The sequence below is a fragment of the Hibiscus syriacus genome, unplaced genomic scaffold (assembly GCF_006381635.1).
Source record: "Hibiscus syriacus cultivar Baekdansim isolate YM2019G1 unplaced genomic scaffold, ASM638163v2 tig00109997_pilon, whole genome shotgun sequence".
In the NCBI taxonomy this organism is placed as follows: domain Eukaryota; kingdom Viridiplantae; phylum Streptophyta; class Magnoliopsida; order Malvales; family Malvaceae; genus Hibiscus; species Hibiscus syriacus.
Window position 1 is genome coordinate 74,161 of NW_024062555.1, and position 17,577 is coordinate 91,737.

At 37.7% G+C, this 17,577-nt stretch overlaps 2 protein-coding genes and 2 pseudogenes across 4 annotated transcripts; 3 read left to right on the forward strand and 1 right to left on the reverse strand.

Moving 5' to 3' along the window:
- The first annotated feature begins 601 nt into the window (after positions 1–601).
- LOC120212136 (ubiquitin carboxyl-terminal hydrolase 15-like) lies at positions 602–6,690 on the forward strand. 3 transcript variants are annotated; one of them, XM_039210553.1, is made up of 14 exons: positions 605–1,340; positions 1,744–1,890; positions 1,978–2,182; positions 2,269–2,722; positions 2,804–2,952; positions 3,077–3,165; positions 3,577–3,662; positions 3,765–3,927; positions 4,070–4,193; positions 4,274–4,431; positions 4,543–4,627; positions 5,083–5,295; positions 5,598–5,659; positions 5,985–6,690. In XM_039210553.1, exons 1-14 carry the CDS (start codon positions 892–894, stop codon positions 6,640–6,642), a joined length of 3,042 nt encoding a protein of 1,013 aa, XP_039066484.1. In that variant the 5' UTR covers positions 605–891; the 3' UTR covers positions 6,643–6,690. The 3 variants fall into 3 exon arrangements, with proteins under 3 accessions (XP_039066482.1, XP_039066484.1, XP_039066483.1); XM_039210552.1 differs by having other exon boundaries at positions 608–1,340; positions 2,801–2,952; XM_039210551.1 differs by having other exon boundaries at positions 602–1,340; positions 1,744–2,182; positions 2,801–2,952.
- On the forward strand, positions 6,665–8,237 carry LOC120212137 (putative callose synthase 8). The gene is made up of 2 exons (XM_039210554.1): positions 6,665–7,768; positions 7,912–8,237. The coding sequence occupies exon 1, from the start codon at positions 6,757–6,759 to the stop codon at positions 7,591–7,593; it is 837 nt and encodes a 278-aa protein (XP_039066485.1). The 5' UTR covers positions 6,665–6,756; the 3' UTR covers positions 7,594–7,768; positions 7,912–8,237.
- A 297-nt stretch (positions 8,238–8,534) lies between these two features.
- LOC120212128 lies at positions 8,535–9,804 on the forward strand (annotated as a pseudogene).
- Positions 9,805–10,331: 527 nt separating this feature from the next.
- LOC120212131 lies at positions 10,332–15,911 on the reverse strand (annotated as a pseudogene).
- Between the last annotated feature and the right edge of the window lie 1,666 nt (positions 15,912–17,577).

Genomic DNA, 17,577 nt, shown 5'->3' on the forward strand with positions numbered 1-17,577 from the left:
TGTATGTGTATGTATATATATATATGACTCGGTGTGCTTATGTAGGGTAACTATAGTTGAAATAATTGCTGGATTTGGAAAGGATCGAATAGCGATTGTAAACATATTAAGTAATCGTTTTATGTTGAGAAGGAACTTTATAAATCCATAGAAAATAAGATTTATGTAGGGTAACTATAGTTGAAATAATTGCTGGATTTGGAAAGGATCGAATAGCGATTGTAAACATATTAAGTAATCGTTTTATGTTGAGAAGGAACTTTATAAATCCATAGAAAATAAGATTTATGAAGGAGGGAGATGAGTGTGACTTATCTTCATATGATGGTAGACCCATGACCGATTGAATAAAGTCGGCTGAAGCATGCTTTGGATTCTATTGTTCAGCACATGATGGTTGTGGAGCAATTCTGGAACCTGTATATTGCAGCGGTGGTGAGTTTGATTAAAGTTCTCCTTTGGTGTCGTGTGGGACTGAAATCTGTTTGTCATTGTTGTGCATTTCCTATCTTTGTTGATAACTCGAACCGGAAATCTGGTGAAATTTTCTTGCTAATTTTACTTTGAAATCAATTTTTTAACTTTTCTTTGGTAGGTTTATATAAGAAGAAAAGGTTTTCCCTGACCTGAATCATCCTCTACGGACCAATCGTTTCCCCCCACCGTGCAGCTGAATTTGACCACACTGTGAAAAGGAGTTGTTTGATGCACATTGGAATGCAAACCCATATTTTTCATCTTGATAGGGTTAAGTGGCATAGCATGATTTTCATGTTGTAATTTAAGTTGCTGGAACAAATGTTTGTTTTGCTTGACTTATGTAGTATATTAAGAATACCTTCTGGATAGTGAATTTGGGCCCATATTGGATATGAGAATGCTTGCGGAGACATGCTTGAGCCAAGGGAAACTGATATACCTGCATTGTTTCTGGTCTTGGTGGTGCTTCCTGTTGTTGCTTACTACTTACTCGGGAAATGGACTGAGGCTTCAAAGAAACAAGAGCGGGTAAGTTTACTTGCTCAGCTTGCAGCTGAAGAAGCTCTTAGAGCCGAAACAATGGCCGCTGCCAGTGTTATTACATTTGTTCCTTCTTCAAAGAGAGCTGAAACAATGGCTGCTGCCAGTGCTATTCCGCTTGTTCCTTCTTCAAAGAGAGCCGAAACAATGGTTGTTTCCAGTGTTATTCCGTTAGTTCCTACTTCGAAGCGAGCTGAAAAAATGGTCGCACCCAGTGTTATTCCACTTGTTCCTTCTTCAAAGAACAAATTACATGTGTGTGCTTGGTGCTTCGGTCCTGCGACAACTCGCTGCTCTAGATGCAAGGCTGTCAAATATTGGTATATTCTATACCTTAACTGCTACAATGCACTTCCTTTATTTCTATACCACATTCTTGGTTTAGGTTCTTTAAATATGGTTTCATTTCTTCCCCATTTCATTCTAACTTCCATAAACATTTTATTCCAGCTCTCTTCCGAGAATTTCTTGGTTTTCTGCCCTTCCATAACATTATTTATAAATATAATGCATCCTTCATCTTCCATGTTTCCTGGATTCTTGTTTCATGTTTTTTGAAACTTTCGAACACACTATATGTTCTACTTGTTGGATTTTCTGCAAGATCTCGTCAAGGCGGCCTCTCGGTTCTCACTTTTCCATACATATATGTATTACCTTGACTTGCATTTTGTCCCTTTCGACATGATGTTTCTCTCTTTTAAACTGACGAGTTTTATGCAGTTCCGAGAGGTGCCAGATTATTCATTGGAGGCAAGTGCATAAGGAAGAATGCCTGCAGTTGGAGAGCGCAAGCTCAAGTGCGTCTCCCAGTGTTGCCTCGTCTGAAGAATCTGCACTACTCGGTGACAACATGAATTTGCAGTTTGGGTATGGTAATAGGCAGGCTATCTTTGAACAAGCACCTTTAGATCATATCAATCTTTGTCCAATAACCACTGTTGTATTTGTTAATAGGGATTGTTCTACGGTTAGTACCTCTCAAGTTCGTCCACCAGATATGAAAAGTACAGACAGGAGAACTTCTCGTAAATCCAACAGAGAAATGTTACAAAAAGAGGATGTAATTATGTTTGATTCTTGTGAGGAAACCTCAAGGACTAGAGCTAGTAGATCGGCGTCTAATAATATTTCTTCCGACAAGGCTTTTGTAAGGCATAAGGTTCTTATCTTTAACTATGTTTACGTGGAACGTGTTATCTTTTATTAAATCATGTAGTTTTATAATACATTGAACTATTGCTGCAGTCAAGAACTAGTGGCTTTGTTGAATTGGAAGAGGGTACAAACCCTCAAAATGCCAATGGCTCGAACACGCATATTCATGGGCAAAATGCAAGTACTGTCATGCTTGAGAGTCATAATCGTCAAAGCCAACGTGGCAACAAGTCTGAATCAAAAAGCAATTATGAATTTTCCGGTCCACCGTATTATGCAAAAAGTGGGAGAAGTGTACATAGAGCTGAGAAAGCCTTTTTCCGGAGTTCGGAGAATTTAGGCAATGGGGAAAATGGTTTTGGTGGTGAATCAGTAGAATTAGACTGTTATGGGATGACCGCAGCTAAGGAATGCACAAAAGCTAGAAGTTCATTGCATTCCTTAGGACCCAGAATCTACAAATCGACTAAATTAGCCGGGAAAGTGTCTGGAGAACAATCATGTGCGGAAATGGGGAGGAAGGGACAAATCTCAGATGAATTAAGTAAATCTCAACACTTCATTATTAATATTCAACGCCTTTCTTCTTGTAGTTTTTCATATTTCATGATTTTTCTTGCAGAAGTTTCTGGAACAACAGGTGCCATGCCGGCACCAGGGATCAGTGAGGCGGCTAGCATCAGAATTATGGAGATGATGGGTTTAAAGAAGTCGTCAAAACTTGTCAAGAACAATTTTTCTGCACTTTGCGGTGAGAGACACAAGAAAATAAAGGTCATTTTTGTACTCTATGTTTATGATTGATGCATATTGCATCCCCTTAAGCTAAGTTATTTCATTTGGCTCTTTTATTGTGAATGGAACATTCTGACCATGATCTGTTATCCTATAGTCTCAGATGCTGTTTCCTTATGAAGATTTCGTAAATTTCTTCCAGTGTAAAGTCTTCGACTTATCACCGAGGGGCCTTCTAAATTGTGGGAACAGGTATCATCATCATTACATTACAGTTCTATTTTCCACCATACTTGCTATTATACTTGGAGTATGCTCTTCATTTTTCTTGAAGTATTGTGTCGAAGGCACAAGACTTCAAGTACAGGGATATGAGCTTCTTTGGTCTCTCTAATACATGTAGAAACTTGGGAAAAACATGTTCATATAAACTAAGGAAAGAAGAAGATTTACTTATAGTGTAACTATTTTATATTTTTGCTTGATTGTTAAATTTCAAAGTAAAAATTTAGTTCATTAGATAAACTTTGTGATTCAATAATTCAAATTGTGCTCGTAAAGCGTTTTCTGAGTTTCCTTAGATGGATGACTTGTTCTTAAGCATATAAAAGAAAGTCATAGGAGCTTATGCTTTACTCACTGATTATTGTTTTTATTTTGCAGTTGCTATGCCAATGCGGTTCTGCAGTGTTTGACCTGCACGAAGCCTCTCAGTATCTTTTTGCTGCATCGATCACATTCAAGAGCCTGTACTTGTTTTTTTTTTATGTTCACTTGTTTTGTCTGTTATTTGAACATGGGGATAATAGTTACTGTTTGACCAAATACATCAACTTTTCATTTCATTGTAGGTTACGGAAAAGATTGGTGTCTTATGTGTGAGCTCGAACAACATGTGATGTTGTTAAGAGAGAGGGGAGGCCCTTTATCATCTACTAGGATCCTTTTTTACATTCGAAGTATTAATTGCCAGATGGGTGATGGAAGTCAGGAAGACGCACACGAGTTCTTGAGGTCTACATTATTCACGTGCCGATAACCCTTTGCACCATTCTTTTTTACCTCATTTTTGTGTCTCGAGTTTTGATTTAAGCTTTTATTTGCTTACTGTTTCATCCCCTTGCATCTCTGAAATTTCAATTTTCTGTCCTTTCAGACTCCTAGTTGCCTCAATGCAATCGATATGCTTGGAGAGATTAGGTGGGGAACACAAGGTTGACCCGAGGTTGCAAGAGACAACGTTTATACAACATACTTTTGGAGGGCGCCTTCGATCAAAGGTGTTTATAGCTATTTTACTTTGTTTTACTTTGACCTCCTGTTATTGCACGATATGTATGATCAATCTCCATGTAATCAGGTTAAGTGTCTAAGATGTTTTCACGAATCAGAAAGATACGAAAACATTATGGATCTCACGTTAGAGATATTTGGTTGGGTCGAATCACTGGAAGATGCACTAACTCAGTTTACGAGACCTGAAGACTTGGATGGTGAAAACATGTACCAGTGTGGAAGGTGCAAAAACCTTGTTTTATTTTGTTATCATATTGTCCTTGATTAGATTTATCAACAAACTTGAGCTCAACCTTATTGATTTATCGGTTTTGCAAAATTATATGTTTAAAGGTGTGCCGGTTATGTTCGAGCTCAGAAGCAGTTGTGCATACACGAGGCCCCTAATATACTGACAATTGTCTTAAAGCGATTTCAGGTATCACTCCACTCTACACTGTACTTTCATCGGTAGATATCATGTTATAAATACTGACAACATGGGTATGGAAATATGATTCTCCAAGGACTCTACAAATACATAAAAAAAACTTCCAAAAAATGAATATACCAGTGTCTGACACAACCTCACATCCAATGCTCGCAACCGAGTCCAATTAACATAGAAACAAGTTGTTTTGGTCATAAAAGATTATGTTCGAGTTTTGGCCTAGTAGTTAATGATCTACTTCATTGTTTAATATTTATTTAGGGACTTACTGACCATAAGCAACATATGTATAGCCGACAATTTGAACTCAACATGACAGAACCTAAGAATGGGGATGATCGAATTTTATATCTACCTATCCGTCATGTGTTCCTGTCTGTGTATTAGTTGGCTTGTTCGTTGTCTGACTTGATTATTTCTTGATGTGGCTGTCGCTTAATCAGGAAGGAGAATATGGGAAAATAAACAAGTGTATCACTTTCCCCGACATGCTGGATATGGTTCCTTTTATGACTGGAACAAATGACATCCCTCCGCTTTATATGCTTTATGCAGTCGTGGTGCATTTAGATACACTGAATGCATCTTTTTCTGGACATTACGTGTCATACGTAAAAGATTTGCGAGGCAACTGGTTCAGGATAGATGATACCGAGGTAAATCTTATCTCCTCCTTATGTTTGGTGAAAGGTGATTGATTATATAAACGAGTTGATGAACACTTTTTCCATATGTTTTGGGTCAAGTTTTTGCATTTTATCGTCTTCTTTTCTTCTGTTATTAGTATTATCGGAAGTACTCTCGACCTTCATGAGTTCTGATAGCCGACGTAAAGAATCACATTACTGTTTTTTCCCCTAATACGAATTAGTTCTCGGTTCTAACTGTTTAGTTCGGATTCACTTTTGTCGCGAATCGTATTGAAATGTGGTTTTTGTATTTGCCCTTTCACTTACAGGTGCATCCAGTCTCAATGAACCAGGTGATGTCCGAGGGGGCATACATCTTGTTTTACATGAGGTAGACACCTATCTTCCTTTTGCTGTTTCCTCCATTAATTTTATTCCCGTCTCCATTTCTCGATCTTCTACCCCATGTAACCGGCTAGATTTTTTCGAAATTGCCTTACAATGTTACTTCTTAGCAATCTCTTGCGTCTTAGTTAGGATCAATCGTTTATATTTCTCCTACGAGATACATATCAGGACTAGTTTGTTGTGGCATTAAATTCCGAAACTCGATTTTGTTGCTGTAATACTTTTGTGGATGTTTCATTGTTGTGTTGAATTTTACTTTTGGTGTCCGTGCCGTCTTCAATCTCTGGGGTTATATACTTTTCCCGAAGGTCTTGTCCTCGTCCACAAAGAGAATTAACCGAAAAGAGCGTACGGAAGCAAGGTCCTGCTGGGCAGCATGTATCGAAAACGGAGAGGCCTTCACGAGCAGCACAAAGTAAATCCAGCAGCCACTCTGTTGGCCCCAAGCATGTCCCAGATTTCAGGCCTGAAGTTGCCAACCGTTGTTTCAACCGCAACGGTAACGACTTTCTTAGGCAGGGCACAAATGGTAACATTGCCGAACCTATCAACACCGAGTTCTCTGATGCTACATCAAGCGATTGGTCACTTTTCACGAGCTCAGATGAGGCCTCCTTCACAACGGAGAGTGCTATAGACTCTTTCAGTACGGTGGACTATGCCGACGAGAGCAATGGAGATCCATTCTCGATCTTCAATAACTTGCCAGCTCCAGAATCCTCTTACAATACTGTTTCCTGTAGGTTTTCGACTAGTAGACCCCATAGTCGGTTTGCATTAGAGGAGATGGGTTACGTTTTCGGTCCATACTCATCAACGCAACCCGAGAATAGATTTCGGGGGAACCTAGAATACGTCGGTGATTCTTTGTCCGAATTTTCTTTAGCTAGCGACTATGACATGTTTGTAAAATACAGGAAAAACCCGAAAAATAGTCTTGATAGAACTGCTCACTATGAACCATAGTTCATGGAGATCCCAGCTGATTAATGCTTCTTCCATTTTTGTTTTCAATGCCTTGTTGATTAAGGAATTAGGATCATATTAAAAGATGCAAGGAAAATTTCTTATTTTCTGAGAATGTTTACCCTTTTTAGGGTAAATTACCTTGTTCTTAGTGGACTGCAGAAGGCGCTCCTTACCGAGGCTAGAATGCATAACATCGAATCATTGGAAATTGCTCTTGCTTCACAATCGTTTATTCAGCTCGGGCTTTTAACTGGCTTACCGATGGTAATGGAGATCGGGCTCGAGAAGGGATTTCTTACATCCCTTAAAGATTTTGTTCTGATGCAACTGCTTGCTGCTGTTTTCTTCACTTTCTCCCTTGGAACAAAAAACACATCATTTTGGTCGAACGCTCGGTATATACCTACTGGCCGTAAGGTCGTCGTGTTTCATGCTAGCTTCACAGAGAACTACAGATTGTATTCGCGAAGCCACTTCGTTAAAGAATTTGAACTGCTACTCCTGTTAGTCATTTACGATTTGTTGCGGAGGTCGTACCAGAGTAGCATGGCGTATGTATTAATCACTTATTCGGTTTGGTTCTTGACCATAACTTGGTTGTTTGCACCCTTTCTGTTTAATCCTTCCGGAGTCGATTGGGACAAGATAGTTGATGACTGGAAAGGCTGGAATAAGTGGATCAAGGAGCAAGGCGGTATTGGGATTCGGCAGGATAAGAGTTGGCAATCTTGGTGGAACGACGAACAAGCTCACCTTTGCCGTTCGGGTTACGGTGCTAGATTGTTCGAAATTCTGCTCTCGATTCGGTTTTTCTTGTATCAATATTGCTTGGTCCATCATCTTGACATCTCCCAACAGAGCAAAAATTTCCTGGTTTATGTGTTTTCCTGGGTTGTTATTCTTGCAGTTTTCTTGACGGTCAAGGTAGAATTCATTCGACTATCGTGAACATTGGAAGTTAACTCTTCAGTGCTAATTACCATCTGATGTTTAGGTTCTTTAAGGCATTCCTCTTAGTGTCTTCTCCATCGTTATCACGCTCTCGGTCATCTGCGAACTATCGCCGAAGGATATACTCGTCTGCTGTCTCACATTTCTCCCGACCGGATGGGGTTTGATACCGGTATATTTAGTTGAGCTTGTCTTCTTATGTTTCTTGGACTCGGGGACGATAAGTATCAAACACCGGTACATATAAGTTCGTTCGAACTTTGTTCATACTTTCGACGTCTCATATTCGTTTTCATGTCTGAATCTTATCTTCAGGTTGCTCAAGCTGTGAGGCCTGTTATCGAAAACACCGGATTCTGGCACTTCACCGAGTACTTGCTCAGGCGTACGATTACGGAATGGGAACGATCCTTTTCTCGCCCATCGCCGTCTTGGCTTGGCTTCCTATCATTTCGGCATTCCAAACTCAAGTCCTTTTCAACCAAGCTTTCAACAGGCATCTGCAAATCCAACCCATTCTTGCAGCCAAGAAGCAGAAATGAAATTTTGTCACTTATAAATCATTCTGCCAAATTTATTTGTACATTCAGAGATGGAGATGTATATAGTTGTAAATAACAATGATTCATCACTTCGAAATATATACCTTCCGGTATATAATTCGTTCAGAATTTTCTTAATCAATTGATAATAAAGTTACATACTTTGCGAACGTAATTGCTTAAACCCGAAATCTTTAGAAGAACAATATTCTCTTTTACTACTAAGATAATTAAATGAGTTTAAAAATAACGGTTAAAAATCAAAGCGGGTCAAAAAAAAGTTTGTACTAAGGTTAGAAAAGGAGTAAATTTGAAGGGCTAAACCATAAATAAACCATTACATTCCTTCAACGGCAGAAAGCTTTAAGCTCTCCTCAGTTCGTTCTTCCTCCACTAATGGATAAAATCATGATTTCACGGTCCTTTCTTTCTTCCATCAAAAACTCCCACCTCCAGAAGTTTCCCTCACTTTCCCACCATCCAAACACGACCAATATCTCGTCTTTAGAACCCATTCATTTTCCACCACTTTCCCTCCACTTTTCAAACTAACCCACAAAGACTGGCTCTCCCCGACTGATTCTCAAAATCTTTGAAAATCTCAAAGACCAAAACTCCATATATTCGGTCCTAAACCAATACTCGGTTCGAAAAGATTAAACCAACCGAACCGCTCTTCACCCTGGTCATCAACAATCTCGCATATGCCCAGGATTTTGTTTCCATCGAGAACATCATGGAAAAGCTCAAACGCGAAAAAGCTTGTCGTTTGTCCGATGATTTCTTACAGAATGTGATTAAGAAATAGGGGCACGTCGGAGGCCGAATCAGACTGGCGATGGAGACCCTTTTTAGTATACCGGAATACGGGACTAGGCCTAGTGTTAAGACCTTCAATATCGTTTGAGCTTACTCGTGAATAATAAATTGTTTGACGATGTTCATGATGTTTACATGAAAACTCCCGATTTGGGTATTGAAATCGAAACTTGTACTTTGAATATACTCATCGACGGGCTGTGTGGAAATGGGAAACTGGAGTCTGCATTCCAACTGCTCGATGAATTTCCTAAACAAAGGTGTAAGCCAAATGTTAGGACTTATTCGGTGTTAATGCACGGGTTGTGTGAGAAGGGGTAGGTCGATGAAGCTTTCGAGTTGATGGGGAGGATGGAAATGGAAGGGATAGAGGCCGATGCCGTTAGCTTTAACATTTTGATTTCGGGTCTTAGAAAGTAAGGCAGGCTTGGAGGTGTGAAGCTTTTGGAAACGATGAAAATGAGAGGGTGTTATCAGGAGGTGTTGTAAGGTTTGCACGATGCCGAGAGGTTTATCGAAGCGAAAGAGGTGATGGGGAGGATGGTTTTCGAGAGGGTTAATCCTAGTTCCGATTCGTTCAAGAAGTTGATTCATGGCTTTTGTAAGGCGAAGATGGTGAAGGAAGTTGATTGGACTTTGAAACAAATGGTGTGCCATGGCTTTGTTCCCAAGAGTGGGGTGTGGATTCCAATTGTTGACTGTGTTTTTGCAGGGAAGAACACTTGTGACATTAGTTTCCTTGGTGAAATCATCGATAGCTAGCAGCATAGCTTGCGGTTTCAGCTTATGTTTGACTCGAACATGAATTTGAGTGTCGGATACACATAAATTTGATGGGTTTTTAGAAGATTATGTCTCCATATCCATATATGAATATGTATTGAACTTGAATTTCGCTTTGAAGAAAATGGTACTCCATGGATTTGTTCCTAACAAGGGTATGTGGATTCAGATTGTTGACTGTGTTTTTCCAGGGAAGAAGAACAACACTTGTGGCGGGCGGCAATGGAGATTCAAATAGCGGTAGCAACATGATTGTAAGTTTATTATATATGTTACTTGCATACAGTTGTACGAGTATCGGATACAAACACTTTTGAAGAGTTATTCCATTGTTGAATGCTTCATTTTGAACGAAGACAATTATGAAGGTCTTAGGTCGAGATGCCAGAGACGTATGAGTGTAAAGCATTTTCGGATTGTTTCGAATATAGAACAGCGTAAAGCAATGCCTTGATAACAAAATTATATGTATAAAGCATGATCATTGCAAGTTTAGTTTCTTTCTACTAATGCATCTTGATAAATAAATATCACACAGATGCCATCAACAAAAAAGATCAAGTTTACAAGGAAAAGGCCTTTCAAAATCGATTTATCGTCTACATGTATGGTAAATGAACGTCGTCATAACAATGAAGAAATGATCCAGCATCGGCTTCTAATATTACATATACTCTTACATTAAGCATACGATAAAGGAAAAGGGAGACTCGATCAAACCTAAACCAGCAACATGGTAACGACAACGAAATATGTTAATGGTCGGTCACCAGAAATCAAACATGTAATGCAATGCTACACCCGAACAAAGGTTAATGGCGTCTCGTTATCCTGCATTTTTACATGTTAAAAACAAAAAAATAACATACCATGTCCATAATTACACACAAGGAAATTGAAGTGGAGGTGCTTCCTACCTTCCTAGTCGAGAGAGCTCGGGTTCTTCAAATAGCATATCTTGCAATGGTTTTACTTTGACATTCACTTCCCGTACTCCGGAGCTATACGCAAAATGTAAAAAACAAATCTCTTTCAATCCATGGTATAGTCGTATAGGAAGGATACAAGACAAATTATCTATAAACTCGGAGTCTGATGACGGTAATGATAAATGTTTCTAAATAGCGTAAACTAAACCATCGGACCTAAAGTATCCACCAATGTTTAAAACTGAAGAAATCTAAATAAAAAAGTTGAACATACACATTCCTAATTATGACGATTACTAATTATGCTGTTCTTTTTGTCTATAATCGGACAAACTCCATCATGTACAATGATGCAAAGAAATTATTAAGGGAAGAATCACCGAAAAAGAGTTATCCTTAATAACAGTTCAAATTAAGACCATAATGAAATTTTATAAAGAAAAAAACGCGCACCTATATACATTATCGAGGTAAAGCAGTCGGTGGTGAAGAGCGTAATCATTGCCGACATATGTCACAACTAAGCTTCCTGCGTCTGGATGGGGCCAACTTCTTGAAGTAGGAAACCTAAGTATAAATGTCCCAGGCTCTTGCAGACCTCTCGGACCTTGAAGTGAGAGTTCAGCTTCTTCCTTAGTTATAAATCCTTCTATCCACTTTGGCGATGTAGATTTCCACATTGCCTTTATACGGTCACTAGATAAGGTTAAAGCTACCGGGTATAACCAACACCACATCTTCTCAAAGTTTTCTTGGGCCATGTAATCTTGGCATCCGGCAATTTTCCGCAGAAGCTCAAAGTCCTGCAACAATTGTTACCTCAATGAATTTTCATCCAACTATCGAGAATAAAAGAAAAAAAATACTATTTATTCATACAACACACACGACATCCAGAAATGACGGTAAACAAGTACTCGTATGTATAAGAGTACACGCACACAATCTTCTGCAAGTCATCATCTAACTATCAATATGAAAAATTGTCATCTTTGAAGGATGTCTTATGCGGGTGCAGGTGATGAGCCAAAGTTCAATCTTGAAAGGATTTTGGAAACAAAAATGACTAACATAAGCCTATACTGTAAGAAACCGATGCTCGCAGAACTTAGAAAATAGGTCAGTAGGGATTGACGAATACATTTGAAAAAAAACTGAAAATAAGTATCTGAAAGATGTTTGATTTTTCGGGGCATTTTTTCCCTATTTTTTCCCCTTGTTTGTATACTTGATCTTTGAAATTGTTTTCCAGATTTGTGAGGAAACCTCGTGGTAAGAAACCAAGCCTTGAAATCAGATTCCGACGTGTACAACATGAACCGATGGACAATGCACACAGAGCCTCATTCCTTTTTTTCCCTCCAAAAAAAATACAACCATTACTAGAGGTGGATGGATGGAAATACAGATACCTGTTGGGAAAGTGATCTAGTCGTACAGCAAGCAATCTTCATGAATTGCTCTTCAATCTCAAAAACTGCACTCTCCCATTGAACTCGAAGGTTGTTTTGTGATATCGAATTCCAGGCTATTGTCCCCTCGTCTATCAATCTCTTTGCCATTTTTATTTGATGCCTAAGAGCAGGTAACAACTTATTTCAATTACCAAAAGAAATACAAAAATTCCAACAATGTCTTAAAGAAGCAAAGCATAGTAAATTACCTATGATGAGAACATCCGGAGTAGACGGAAACCTGGTCTGCAAAGCCCGAAATTTCATCGTCTGAAATGGTTGTGGCAATTTCCTTGAGTAAAATAGACCTATCCGTCAAGCCCCCCCAGGCAGTATCTAAAAGTTGTTACATCCGAAATTGAATGCCCCCTACTTGACACACTATTTAAAGCTGGATCCTGGACCCCGGTGCTCTCTGAATCAGATTGGGACGTGTTTACTTCTTCAAAATTTTCAGCCCTTGCCTCTAATCTTGACCCAAAACCATTCTCAACCTGATTGTAAATAGCAATGCAATTGTTTATAGTTCAACAGTGATTTACGCTCTTCTTATATTAACAGTCTATAAAGACATACCCTGATAATGATGATGTTACGGAAAATTAAAAGGAAAAGAGTATCAATTTATACCCGATTGTGCTTTGAGGCAATAGATTTGTATTCTTCTCTGTGTTGGTCTATTTTAGAAATTTTTGCTTCTCCTAATCTAACCCTCTTCGATGTTGGACTGAGTTTTGCTTCATATACAGTATTGTGCTTACTTTCACAAGAAATATCATATAGGCCTAATGATTTAGATCCATTATCCGGATGGATTGCAGAGATTTTTTTTCCAAATAATAGTTGATGTCCTTGGGGTACGATTCCGAGAGATGCAACGAATTGAAGGGGAGAAGTCCTCAAGGAAATGATAGCCCTCGAGTTTTGATAGCCCGAACTTAATGCAGAACTGCCTATTATCACACTTGGACGAGAGCTGAAATATTATCAGAACCAGACCATTAAGTGAATTCAAGATGAATCAATAAAAGAAATAAACAAATATGTTACGGAAAGCCAAATTCCCGCAAAAATGTTTCTCACGGAACAAGATCCGCTAGAAAATTCTATAAATACCTAGAAGCATACATATTGAACAAAAGATTGCAAAAACTAAATCTGACATTACCACCTTGGAGATCTTCAGCTTAAAGGATGCCCGCCCTTTTGATAGTTTACTAGGTCGATCAGAAGAGGCAAATTCAATTCCATCACAGCCAGCTAGAAGAGGAGGTTCTTCATCATTTGTCTTCTCGACAGGTAATCGATTATGAGCATACAAGAGCGATGCGACGACCTTTCCAACAAGTAATGTGAAAAATAAGGTGCTGAAGGTAAAAAGAGCAATGTGAAATTAAATATAAAGATTAAGTTACCTCTACTTCCTTGTTTACCAGCTGGCCAAAGGCATTTAATAGAACAACATCCAAGGAAAAGATCCTGCGACAAGATGCCTGTGAAAGGGTAAATCTAGAGGAAATATAAGGAGCACTAACAACCATAAATATGGTTGAAAATCTGTCTCATATTTTGTGAAATGAGCAGCTGTATTCTATGCTACTCGGACTCTTCATTTTTTACAAAAGTACCCGTGTTCAACACATACTTGGACTAGTGCACATACATATTGAAAAAGAAAAACTGAATTTACAACAAATTCCGAGTAACATAGGCTATATTACCACATCAAATGCTTAAGACTGAGGATAAAAGCTAAAATATCAGCAATCTTTACGTACTAAGATAAGAATATCAGTGCAAAAGTGTTTGGAACTCTTAGGTATTTACCTTCCCACCAACAATATTCCAAAAGCCATTGTCTTCTTCAATATCAGAGATAGAAGACTCGTCGATTGACAATCTTAGAGGTGGATCCTGTCATCATATTTTTGCATCAGTTTTCTAAACCTTAAGGTAAACTTGCATGCTATGTAAAAACATTGAGGACACATGAGAACTACGAGTGCAAGCCACCTTAACGTATTGGTCCTTTATGGACAACATTGAAGGCAAGACCATTGCATCATGGATAAAACCCTCCAAGTTACTATCACCACTAATACCAATTAATGTCCTCTTCCTTGAACCATTTGGTATAGAATCTTGGTTTAACATGGAAGAGAGAAGTAGCTCTCCTGCAATCTCCCCATTAACGTAAAGCCGCACAAAATCAGAAGAGGCCTAAGAAAAGGAAAAAACAGAAAAATTCACTAGCCAGGGCAACAAAAATAATATGCATCTAATGTATACTTCAGCAAAACCATTGGCAAAAAGCTATGAGTAATGTCTCCATCTTGGAGTGAAAAAGGAGGAAAACAAACAAGGGGCGTATCCAAATTGAGGACTGTTGAAAAACATTTTTATCCTACTCCTTTCTGATGTTAGATTTATTTTTCCTTTTTAACCCTCTTTCGTTTTCTCTTTTGCCTTGAGAAATTGGTCATTGGTGTAGGCTACATAACCTCAAAATTTCAGCTACACACTTTCCCAATTCATCTTTGCTCTTTATCTTTTCTTTTTCCTTCTCTTTGGTGTTCCACATTCTCAAATATTATAAACAACCATCCACTTATAAAAAAATGCCCTTGTATTTATAGAATTTACATGAAAATGCTATGTTTCTAGACCATTTCATTCTTATTCGATGTCAGTCTTAAAAACTATTTCAAGTTAAGCACAAAACAGATAACCCATTTAGATGCGAGTGTAGGAGCCTACTATCCATGTGATCAATATTTAGAATTGAAGGCAACTAAATAGACCAAATCAAAACCAGTTCATTCATTCCCAAAATCATCTCAAACAATTCAAACATCACGGCAAGATATTAAATAAGCATATGAAACTACATTTAAAGGTGCAGCTCTCAAACCAATAATGCCTTTATGTTTGTAGCTCTATCAGATGTTATAGGCATACCTCGTATCCAATATGTATCCATTTATGTTGAGGGCGTTCAATTGCTGCGGTCACTTTCGGAACTTCTGACGGTAATTCGGTGTTTCCGGGACCAGGGGCTTCATTGTGTAGGCAAGCCAAAGGTAAAAGCGTCAATGTCGTTTCATTGAGAACAAGTAAAGAAGAACTGGTGTTGGTCTCTGCATATACCTATAAACAGAAAAACAACTCAATTCATCAGAAAAATGGAAAAACTCTTGTAAAGGTAAATTACTGATACAAATTCAAGAAAAAGATCATAAAAAAGAATGAAGCTTGTTGCTCTAGTAGATTATAACAGGAGAGCTGAAGCAACATCAGAAACTAAAAATCACATATGGATCCAAAGTTTTCTGATTGCAGCTTCTGAAACTTCCAAAAACACAAAACACTCATAAAATCATCAAAAGAAACAGAAAATTAAGAAATGGGTATTTTCCTAACAACCAAACAGCAAAGAAAGTAAACCAATAACCCTAACCGAAAAGATCAAAATTTGAGTAAGAAAGGAAAACCCAAATCGAGAAAAGGGAGCAGCAGTTGCTAAACCTGTTTAAGGATGGTGGCGGGGAATGTTTTGGAGTCGAAAATGTAAACCCAGAAACATAAAATAAAACCCTTCTCTTCATCAACTTCAGTTTCAACTTTGAAATCCTTCAACAAAATGTAATCTTTTTCTCCTATGATCGGATTATTCTCACCCATGATTTCCCCTACACCTTACTGCTTCAACAAAAGAAGAACAAAGCAGAAAACCCAGAAAAATTTTCGGTCGGTTTAAAAGACAGTGACTTGAAGGTTAAAATTAGTTGAAAGTGAAGTCAAAACGTTGACTACGGAGGACGTGATGTATTTTTATTGTAGAGATATGAAATTGTTATTTCCACTCGTCTAATTTTAATATTTCGGGTTATACTATTATTGTTATTATATTTAAAAAAATTGTAAATTTAAATATTTATAATGTAAGGATCGAATTAAAAAATTATATAGAAAAAATCAAAATTTGAACATTACATTACAAATGATAATCCTTGAAAGTTGAAAACATGTAACGTCTGTATGCATGATTTTTATATGGGATAGACTTCACAAATTTTAAAAAATATGAATTTATAAAATTCTATGTAGGATAAAAATTAAAAAATTAATAATTTTTTAAATATATGATAATTTTAAAATTTTAGAGGAGATGAGTGTCTCCACCTCTTGGTCTATCCGGTTGATGATTGAGATAAAAAGGTAATTTTAAATGGTTTATTCTCTCTACCGAACGAAATTTTGTAGTGGTAGAAATATAAAGAAAAGGGAAAATGTTAAAAAAAGATGATGAACAATGAATGTGAGATTCTAAATCTTTTGTCTCAATTTAATTTTTGTGTGTATATAAATACAGGGTTATGATCCAATTATATAGAGTCATTTTGGTGCAACTTATGAAAAATGATTTTAAAATACTGTAGAAACGAACTTTTAAAAGTGATATACAAAAGTATGGTTTAAAATTTAATTGTTTGGGATTGTTGTTAAAAAATGAGTTTCAAAAGATAAAATATTCATTATAAACATTGCAATACCCTAAATCAGTACGACACACAGTCTACTGATACCGGGTGTCACACGGAACCACTGAAGTGGCTGACTAAACTTTTTCTCACTTTAGAACAACTATTGTAATAATAAAAATCAACCGTTTTGAAATAGAAAATCTTACGTAAAACATAATTGAAACTTTTAAACTGGAGAGCTCTCTAAATAAAGCATTTTAATAATTAAAAATATTACAAACTGACTCTTAAACTGACTTTACAACTGGGTTTATGACTATACATGCACTTCAATAACTTCAAACATACTCTACTCTGCACTGTATTTGTACCTCAGTCTCTCTAAGGCTCATCGAACTGGTCAACCTACTAACCTGCCAACGGAAACATCCAAAGGCTGAGCTAACTAACTCAGTACCACACTAACAACTAGGTCATACTAAAAGTGCATCATAGAACTACATCAAGCTTCTCAATCAATAGTGAATATACTCGTTATATTCACTCTCTACTTTAATGGTAGACATCATGGTGCAGCTGAGGGATCTCTTCATCTTGGAGCTCACACACCCTTCTAGTTTACCGAGGATAGGACCCCCAGAATTCTGCATCAGACACCATACCTCTGACTAACTCACCTCTTGAAAATGTCAGGCCTCGGCCTTAGTTAGTCGATTTTAAGGGCCTTGTGCCCTACCTAAGGATATATTCGGACTACATCTATACTTTCGACACCATAAACTAGAGAAACTCGGGTGTCCGAATCGTTTCCCGAGCATCAATCAAGCCTAGTTTTATTTGATCCTAAGTATTCTCGTTTCTACGTTTGAATTAAACATTAATATTGTTCTCACTTGTAGTCTTATTTGGGAGTAATTATAGAATTCTTTGGGAAAACCTCACTTGCCTCTATAATTCTCCTTGCTTAAAA